The sequence below is a fragment of the Montipora capricornis genome, chromosome 1 (genome assembly GCF_036669925.1).
Source record: "Montipora capricornis isolate CH-2021 chromosome 1, ASM3666992v2, whole genome shotgun sequence".
Classification (NCBI taxonomy): Eukaryota; Metazoa; Cnidaria; class Anthozoa; order Scleractinia; family Acroporidae; genus Montipora; species Montipora capricornis.
Window position 1 is genome coordinate 47,580,420 of NC_090883.1, and position 10,590 is coordinate 47,591,009.

At 37.2% G+C, this 10,590-nt stretch overlaps 1 protein-coding gene across 1 annotated transcript in view; it reads right to left on the minus strand.

Annotated features, from left to right (window-relative positions):
* The window catches only part of LOC138015672 (uncharacterized), a 145,215-nt gene that overhangs the window by 11,451 nt on the left and 123,174 nt on the right, over positions 1 to 10,590 (minus strand). The window contains exons 36-44 of the mRNA XM_068862777.1: positions 8,452 to 8,490; positions 7,660 to 7,896; positions 6,602 to 6,694; positions 5,780 to 5,818; positions 4,980 to 5,216; positions 3,912 to 4,004; positions 2,393 to 2,431; positions 1,374 to 1,610; positions 311 to 403 (exon numbers count right to left, since the gene is read on the minus strand). Coding sequence (XP_068718878.1) covers positions 311 to 403; positions 1,374 to 1,610; positions 2,393 to 2,431; positions 3,912 to 4,004; positions 4,980 to 5,216; positions 5,780 to 5,818; positions 6,602 to 6,694; positions 7,660 to 7,896; positions 8,452 to 8,490 — 1,107 coding nt within the window. The remainder of the gene's footprint in view (positions 1 to 310; positions 404 to 1,373; positions 1,611 to 2,392; positions 2,432 to 3,911; positions 4,005 to 4,979; positions 5,217 to 5,779; positions 5,819 to 6,601; positions 6,695 to 7,659; positions 7,897 to 8,451; positions 8,491 to 10,590) is intronic.

Below are 10,590 nucleotides of genomic sequence, written 5' to 3' on the forward strand. Positions count from 1 at the left end.
ATGTTACAAAGCAGTTTTAGGGCAAAATAGTTCCGTGATATTCGATTTTGCAATTGAATGATTATCATAATTCTGATTCTAGTATTTTTTTATTCTTGTTTCTCTTTTTTATATTCTGTTTACTTAACTGGTGAGATAATATTAGTATCTATTGGGCCGTACAAGACAACACCGAATAAATGATGTGTAGTAGTAATTGGACAGGGTAGAGCGCAATTCAATTAGTAATAGATTGCAATATAACATAGTCTGTTCACGGCTTTTACAGTACACTGGAGAGACACATTTCAACTTTGTCAAAAACACTCACCGGTGGGTGAAGAAGTTAACAAGTTAGGAGGGGAATATATTGCTGCTGTGCTTTGCACAGAAAGTGATAAAGGTAGCAGTCGAGTGAAGCCATCTAAAACAATAACAACAACAACAAATACGTGAATAAAGCAAAACAAGAGATTTGAAATCAAATATAATACATTATAATCAATAGGAAGCAATCTAATCATAATAATTTAAAGGCCGGGATTTGCTGCTAAAGGGGGATGATGTTAAATCACTTTCACCGACACTGAGTTGAATAATTGTTTTAGTATATACCACACAAGCTGAATTATTACTGGATCAAAACGTTATTTTATGCGTGACAAGCGGTCGAAAATTTTAAAATCTCTTGCGGCGGCTGCTCGGAGGTGAATAGTACTTGCTAATCACTTCCGAGTTAACCAATCAGGAGGCGCGAACTATTCACTTGTGTGGTATATACTAAATGGAAGATATTACACGGCGGCGCGAAGATATGAATTTTATTTTCGAGTTGTAAAAAGAATATCATTTTTAAAATACGACAAAATGGAATTTATATCTTCAAGCCACCGTGTAAGTTTGCATGTCTTATATAGACAAACTGACTGTTTGCACAAACAACGGTGAAAAAGCGGGAAATGATGTCATCAATATCCTCACAAGCGAGGATAAGAAAGATGTGCTAGTCGAGTACCGATTGCTGTTTCGTATGAACCTTACCAGAACTGTATTTTTCAGTAAAACGCTCGTTTCTATTTAGCAAGTCGAATGTGTTTTAGCGTTATTATCTGTACTCTTACCGACAACGAGTATGCATCAACACAGTGGCCAAGATGTTGTGGACTCACGAGCCACAGCCGAGTGAGTCCACAAATTTTGACCACTGTGATGGCGCATATTAACGTGCAAGGCGAAAATGCTTCTTTTTTTTTTCAGTGCGCGAGCTGAAAAAGGTATTGCGTGGCACATTGACGCGAGCAGCGTTGTCTGCAACGATAGCCAATCAGATTACAAGATTAGTAGCAATTATGGTAAAAAATGTATATGTATAACTCTGATTCCAGTCAACTTACTCTTAACCCAGACATATACAGGGTAGCCCCACATGTATGAGTTGGTGTACGGTGTTATCTTGGACGTGTCTGTGCATTCGTAGCAAGAGCGGCTTCCTCCTTCCCAGAACTCAATAGCGTTGCATCCTGGCCTAGTCTCACAATACCTTTGGCATTGTATGATACTCGTGTAAGTGGAAACGTAGGACCTTCCAGTGGAGGTGCACCAACTAGTAACTTGTGAGTATTTCGTCCATCCTGAAATATTAAAGACAGCGGTAATTAGATCATGAGCAGAAACTCATAAGGGTTCAAACGTGTAACGACCCCTTGTGTGCTGGGAAACAAGCTTCTGACTATTCAATTTGCAAAGTACCATATTTGGAACAACAAGAGCGAGGGGTTTCCAAATATGGTACTTAGCACTGAAACATTCAACCAATCAGTTCGCACTGAATATTCGGAAGCTGTGAACACTCGTTACACGTTTCAACCCTTATGAGTTTCTGATCATGAGACAACTCAGCCTTTTAAATAAACCTTTTGTTGTTTTTGCTTTGCTTTCTTATATTGTTTTTTACACTCGTGTGTAAGAGAAAGGAAAAAACTTAAGTATTTGATGTCAAAATATATCTATCTTTTTTTCAGTGAACGTAGCAGGTATTTTGATTTGAACATGTGGAATACCAGGACTACAATGACTGTACATGCTTGACTGATCTCTCTATCCAGGCTTACTTTTTTCCAGTTATAATTGAGCAACTTGCTTCGTTTTTTAGGATCGACAAAATTGAAACTATATCAGTATTAGAAGGAAGAAGTCACGTCCATGTATAGGATGCCGGTAAAGAAAAAGATGTATTTAAAACTTTGAGAGAGTTTGGATGACTGAAACAAAGTCACATATGTTTCAATGAATTTGCTGACCTGATTATTCAGTATCATTCATTTTAATTTTGTGTGCTTGTTTCGTGTCTCTGTTTTTTTTTTCTGAATTTTTCGCGAAAAAACTATAAGTTGATAAGGCAATTGATTCTTACCGGAGAGTGACGCCATTGACATTGTTGCTGCGGAAGAAGCTAGTTGATAGAATAAGATTAAAATAAATGTCATTACTGCTATATTCTATCTTCTATTAACTGCAATTAAGCATTCAAAATATAACGCTTTTTGTTTTCAAAACAATTTCTATTACATTTATGTTGAAGGCTTTGAACAGGATGCATTCTATTATATTCCCTTTTGTTCACTTACTTCAGGTACAAGAGACTACTAGACCATAGTCTCTTGGTACAATGCACGCACTAAACCATCTTGCAGCATCTCGTGCGCAGCAATGTGAGTTGTTCACGATGGATATCATTGTGTTACTTGAAAACGAAGGCTTAATTTTGCGTTGTTTACCCTAGCCTGCGAGCAGGCTCACATTCGAGTTACACGCGCGAGTGGCGAAGAGAAGCGATCCGGCGGGAAGGAGTCTGGTGAAGAGGTGCCAAGCGCTCACGGCTACGCTATGTTCAACCCGACTCTACTAACATGTCCGATCGGTATCATGTTCCAAAACAGTTTTACGGCAACCTAGTTCCGTGATATTCGATTTTGCAATTGAATGATTATCATAATTCTGATTCTAGTATTTTTTTACTCTTGTTTCTCTTTTTAATATTCTGTAGGACCTTCGATGTGAAGGTGGCTCAAAACAGTTTCCAGCACTTTCCAAGACGTAGATATTGACGGGTCATAATTACCACTCTTTATCAAGTGATGCTACAATCATGGTATCAAAAAACTGCCCAATCACTGGTGAACACGTTGGTATTATTTTCGTGACACAATAGGTTACCATAGCAACAATATGACTTGCTAAAGACACCCTTAATTTTAGCTTTAAGCGCTTATAACTCAAAAACGAACTCAGTGACCCCACATTTTTTATTATCGAATTGTAATTAGCATGATCTGATGCAACTTTTTGCAAAAATTAAAAAATTCTGCAAAAGGGGGTTCAGAGCTACCTTACATTTTCGAAAAGGTAAGGTGGCTATAAACCCCCTCCGCAGAATTTTTTAAACTCTGTGAAAAGGTGCATCTTATCATGCTTATTACAATTCGATAATGAAAAATGGGGGTCACCGAGTTCGTTTTTGAGTTATAAGCGCTTAAAGCTAAAATTAAGGGTGTCTTTAGCAGGTCATATTATTGCTATGGTAACCTATTAAGCGACAAAATTAACAGCAACTTGTTCCCCAAAGATTGGGCAGTTTGTTGATTCCATGATGTTGGCGTCAACAAGTATAGAGTGGTTGTAATAACCCATCAAACTCTAAGTCTTGAAAAGTACTGGAAACTGTTTTCAGCCACCTTAAATCGAATTAACTGGTGAGATAATATTAGTATCTATTGGGCCGTACAAGACAACATCGAATAAATGATGTGTAATAGTAATTGGACTGGGTAGAGCACAATTCAATTAGTAATAGATTGCAATATAACATAGTCTGTTCACGGCTTTCACAGTACACTGGAGAGAAACATTTCAACTTTGTCAAAAACACTCACCGGTGGGTGAAGAAGTTAACAAGTTAAGAGGGGAATATATTGCTGCTGTGCTTTGGACAGAAAGTGATAAAGGTAGCAGTCGAGTGAAGCCATCTAAAACAACAACAACAACAACAACAACAACAAATACGTGAATAAAACAAAACAAGAGATTTAAAATCAAATATAATATATTATAATCGATAGGAAGCAATCTAATCATAATAATTTAAAGGCTGGGATTTGCTGCTAAAGGGGGATGATGTTAAATCACTTTCACCGACACTGAGTTGAATAATTGTTTTAGTATATACCACACAAGCTGAATTATTAGTGCATCAAAACGTTATTTTATGCGTGACAAGCGGTCGAAAATTTTAAAATCTCTTGCGCCGGCTGCTCGGAGGTGAATAGTACTTGCTAATCACTTCCGAGTTATCCAATCAGAGCGCGCGAACTATTCACTTGTGTGGTATATACTAAATAGAAGATATTACACGGCGGCGCGAAGATATGAATTTTATTTTCGAGTTGTAAAAAGAATATCATTTTTAAAATACGACAAAATGGAATTTATATCTTCAAGCCACCGTGTAAGTTTGCATGTCTTATATAGACAAACTGACTGTTTGTACAAACAACGGTGAAAAAGCGGGAAATGATGTCATCAATATCCTCACAAGCGAGGATAAGGAAGATGTGCTAGTCGAGTCCCGATTGCTGTTTCGTATGAACCTTACCAGAACTGAATTTGCAGTAAAACGCTCGTTTCTATTTAGCAAGTCGAATGTGTTTTAGCGTTATCTGTACTCTTACCGACAACGAGTATGCATCATCACAGTGGTCAAGATGTTGTGGACTCACGAGCCACAGCCGAGTGAGTCCACAAATTTTGACCACTGTGATGGCGCATATCAACGTGCAAGGCGAAAATGCTTTTAATTTTTTTCAGTGCGCGAGCTGAAAAAGGTATTGCGTGGCACATTGACGCGAGCAGCGTTGTCTGCAACGATAGCCAATCAGATTACAAGATTAGTAGCAATTCTGGTAAAAAATGTATATGTATAACTCTGATTCCTTTCAACTTACTCTTAACCCAAACATATACAGGGTAGCCCCAGCCGTATGAGTTGGTGTACGGTGTTATCTTGGACGTGTCTGTGCATTCGTAGCAATAGCGGCTTCTTCCTTCCCAGAACTCAATAGCGTTGCATCCTGGCCTAGTCTCACAATACCTTTGGCATTGTATAATACTCATGTAACTGGAAACGTAGGACCTTCCAGCGGAGGTGCACCAACTAGTAACTTGTGAGTATTTAGTCCATCCTGAAATATTAAAGACAGCGGTAATTAGATCATGAGACAACTCAGCCTTTTAAATAAACCTTTTGTTGTTTTTGCTTTGCTTTCTTTTATGATTTTTTCACTAACGCTCGTGTGTAAGAGAAAGGAAAAAACTTAAGTGTTTGATGTCAAAATATACCTAACTTTTTTTGAGTGATCGTAGCAGGTATTTTGACTTGAAAATGTGGAATACCAGGACTACAATGACTGTACATGCTTGACGGATCTCTCTACCCAGGCTTACTTTTTTCCAGTTATAATTGAGCAACTTGCTTCGTTTTTAAGGATCGACAAAATTGAAACTATATCATTATTAGAAGGAAGAACTCACGTCCATGTATAGGATGCATATACCGGTAAAGAAAAAGATGTATTTAAAACTTCGAGAGAGTTTGGATGACTGAAACAAACATATGTTTCAATGAATTTGCTGACCTGATTATTCAGTATCATTCATTTTAATTTTGTGTGCTTGTTTTGTGTCTGTTTTTTTTTCTGAATTTTTCGCGAAAAAACTATAAGTTGATAAGGCAATTGATTCTTACCGGAGACTGGCGCCATTGACATTATTGCTGCGGAAGAAGCTAGTTGATAGAATAAGATTAAAATAAATGTCATTACTGCTATATTCTATTTTCTATTAACTGCAATTAAGCATTCAAAATATAACGCTTTTTGTTTTCAAAACAATTTCTATTACATTTATGTTGAAGGCTGTCAACAGGATGCATTCTATTATATTCCCTTTTGTTCACTTACTTCAGGTACAAGAGACTACTAGACCATAGTCTCTTGGTACAATGCACGCACTAAACCATCTTGCAGCATCTCGTGCGCAGCAATGTGAGTTGTTCACGATGGATATCATTGTGTTACTTGAAAACGAAGGCTTAATTTTGCGTTGTTTACCCTAGCCTGCGAGCAGGCTCACATTCGAGTTACACGCGCGAGTGACGAAGAGAAGCGATCCGGCGGGAAGGAGTCTGGTGAAGAGGTGGCAAGCGCTCACGGCTACGCTATGTTCAACCCGACTCTATTAACATGTCCGATCGGTATCATGTTACAAAACAGTTTTAGGGCAAAATAGTTCCGTGATATTCGATTTTGCAATTGAATGATTATCATAATTCTGATTCTAGTATTTTTTTATTCTTGTTTCTCTTTTTTATATTCTGTTTACTTAACTGGTGAGATAATATTAGTATCTATTGGGCCGTACAAGACAACACCGAATAAATGATGTGTAATAGTAATTGGACAGGGTAGAGCACAATTCAATTAGTAATAGATTGCAATATAACATAGTCTGTTCACGGCTTTCACAGTACACTGGAGAGACACATTTCAACTTTGTCAAAAACACTCACCGGTGGGTGAAGAAGTTAACAAGTTAAGAGGGGAATATATTGCTGCTGTGCTTTGGACAGAAAGTGATAAAGGTAGCAGTCGAGTGAAGCCATCTAAAACAATAACAACAACAACAACAAATACGTGAATAAAGCAAAACAAGAGATTTGAAATCAAATACAATATATTATAATCGATAGGAGGCAATCTAATCATAATAACTTAAAGGCCGGGATTTGCTGCTAAAGGGGGATGATGTTAAATCACTTTCACCGACACTGAGTTGAATAATTATTGTTTTAGTATATACCACACAAGCTGAATTATAAGTGCATCAAAACGTTATTTTATGCGTGACAAGCGGTCGAAAATTTTAAAATCTCTTGCGCCGGCTGCTCGGAGGTGAATAGTACTTGCTAATCACTTCCGAGTTAACCAATCAGAGCGCGCGAACTATTCACTTGTGTGGTATACTAAATAGAAGATATTACACGGCGGCGCGAAGATATGAATTTTATTTTCCAGTTGTAAAAAGAATATCGTTTTTAAAATACGACAAAATGGAATTTATATCTTCAAGCCACCGTGTAAGTTTGCATGTCTTATTTAGACAAATCGACTGTTTGTAAAAACAACTGTGAAAACGGGAAATGATGTCATCAATATCCTCACAAGCGAGGATAAGGAAAATGTGCTAGTCGAGTCCCGATTGCTGTTTCGTATGAACCTTACCAGAACTGTATTTTTCAGTAAAACGCTCGTTTCTATTTAGCAAGTCGAATGTGTTTTAGCGTTATCTGTACCCTTACCGACAACGAGTATGCATCAACACAGTGGTCAAGATGTTGTGGACTCACGAGCCACAGCCGAGTGAGTCCACATTGACCACTGTGATGGCGCATATCAACGTGGAAGGCGAAAATGTTTCTTTTTTTTTTCAGTGCGCGAGCTGAAAAAGGTATTGCGTGGCACATTGACGCGAGCAGCGTTGTCTGCAACGACAGCCAATCAGATTACAAGATTAGTAGCAATTCTGGTAAAAAATGTATATGTATAACTCTGATTCCAGTCAACTTACTCTTAACCCAAACATATACAGGGTAGCCCCAGCCGTATGAGTAGGTGTACGGTGTTATCTTGGACGTGTCTGTGCATTCGTAGCAATAGCGGCTTCCTCCTTCCCAGAACTCAATAGCGTTGCATCCTGGCCTAGTCTCACAATACCTTTGGCATTGTATAATACTCATGTAACTGGAAACGTAGGACCTTCCAGCGGAGGTGCACCAACTAGTAACTTGTGAGTATTTCGTCCATTCTGAAATATTAAAGACAGTGGTAATTAGATCATGAGACAACTCAGCCTTTTAAATAAACCTTTTGTTGTTTTTGCTTTGCTTTCTTTTATTCTTTTTTTACACTCGTGTGTAAGAGAAAGGAAAAACTTAAGTATTTGATGTCAAAATATATCTAACTTTCTTTGAGTGAACGTAGCAAGTATTTTGATTTGAACATGTGGAATACTAGGACTACAATGACTGTACATGCTTGACCGATCTCTCTACCCAGGCTTACGTTTTTCCAGTTATAATTGAGCAACTTGCTTCGTTTTTTAGGATCGAAAAAATTGAAACTATATCATTATTAGAAGGAAGAACTCACGTCCATGTATAGGATGCCGGTAAAGAAAAAGATGTATGTAAAACTTTGAGAGAGTTTGGATGACTGAAACAAACATATGTTTCAATGAATTTGCTGACCTGATTATTCAGTATCATTCATTTTAATTTTGTGTGCTTGTTTCGTGTCTCTGTTTTTTTTTTCTGAATTTTTCGCGAAAAAACTATAAGTTGATAAGGCAATTGATTCTTACCGGAGACTGGCGCCATTGACATTATTGCTGCGGAAGAAGCTAGTTGATAGAATAAGATTAAAATAAATGTCATTACTGCTATATTATATGTTCTATTTTCCATATTCCATATTCCATATTCTATATTCTATATTCTATTCTATATTCTATTCTATATTCTGTACTCTCAGTACGAGTATTTTCTTTTCTCTGATTATCTCTATTACATTACACAACGAAGATTTTTTATAACAGGAAAGCAACATCATCATGACTTTCCTCCTTAGCATTGTTAATACAAACACCAACAGCAACAACAACAACTAAATACCTGGTGTTGGTGACAAAGCAGCGACAGGTGGACTTGAATGCACGGCTGAAGCAAGCGAAGTACACGTGAAACTGTTAGTTCTTTCTTAAGATCAATTAAGTTTTCTTAAAAATAAATATAGCCTAAGTTCCGGAAACTTGTTAAATGGGACAGAGTTATGTAATTTTACTACTTGCAAGCTTGTATCTCGCCGAGAAATGACTGGTAAACAAATGGAAAACAACCCTACTATATGACCTATCTTGCAGACATAATTTATCAAGTAACCTAAGGTAACATAGGATCTCTTATACTCATTTAGTTTTTTTCATTCTCCTGTAAGTATTCAAATTTTATAAGTACCATATATCAATTAGTGTTGCTATTTCACTAGTGTCCCCAAAAAAATTAACTAGGCTAAATACATGAACACTTTACTTTAATTAAGTTAATTAATTAATTTAATTAATTTAACTCTTTTCCCTAGAATTCCTGGACGCGCGAAACCAGCCATCGCCAAAAAATGTATTTTTTCTCAAAAAATATTTAAAGTTAGAGGGAAAAACATACATCATTTTAAAGCTAAGAAAATAAGTTTTCCAACAGCATATAACTTATTTACAGACAACTGAAACCTTTTATAAAAGCGAAAGTTGAACGAAAAAATTTAAGAAAAATAACACAAAAAATAGTTTTCCAGGCAAAAATTGGTCATTTTAGCGTTGATTACGAATTTTTGGCTGGAAAATAAAATTTTCTTCAATTTATCTACTTTCTTGGACATAAATTTGACCGAAAACTGATGAGGCACGAATATTTTTGGATTTTTTGAAATAATCGGATTAGCGATCAATGCGTAATGTGATAAGGTGATGACAGTGTCAAATTTGCGACCCGTTGCTAACGGCAACGGAAGCGATCGCATTACGAATAATTAACATCTGTTTGCCAAAAACCACCCAAATAACCGATTTTTCGACGGAAAATTCATCCCAGAGGATAAAACTATTCACTGGACATGTAATAAAGGTAAATATGTGCGAGCGAAAGCGAAAACAAGCGAATATTTTGAGGAAAAACACAATTCTGTGAGATCAAAGGACCATGTGCTCCAGACACGCAATTGCATCGCTAAATAATTAATCTTACCTTTTCCGCGATTTTAACGCTTGAAATCCCATCCAAGGAATCACAAATCCTTTTCTTTATCTATTCCGAAGCATGTAGTGTAATTTGTTGGCTGAAAAACTTTAGAAAAACCGCTTCGCGAGAGCTCGGCGATCGATTGAAAATTTGGTCATCGCATCGGCTCAAATTGCCTGAATTAGAATGGCCGTCATGTAGGCGTCATGAAAGCTAGAAAGGCGAGATTTTCGATCAGGGAAACTGGGGATATAACTCTCCAGTAAACACGCCAAATTTCAGCGCGATCGATGAAAAGGACGCTGCGCTACGAATCTTACAAGGATGAGTCTTGAACGACTCATTTTCGGTGCGGGCTAGGAAAAAGAGTTTTAATTGTGGCCTCGTGTAGATAAAACCTATTTACTTCCCGCGTGTGGAAGATATCAACGGTGAAGAAGTGGCAAAATTGCACGACGATTTTACGATTGAACTCATTACTTGTTGACCTGTGAGGTAACAGATTTATATTTATTTGAACCCAGCCACCGTCAACGTGTTTTTTTATCACTTTAAAGTCATGTTATAAACCAACATGTTTGGCGCTTCACCCTAACTACTACAGTATTATGTTCGAAATTATGCCGGCTAAATGCGTCAAGCCCCACAACACAGAAAAACGGAGACAATAGGGCCGTTTATACGAGAGAAAATAAGCCGCAGCTAAC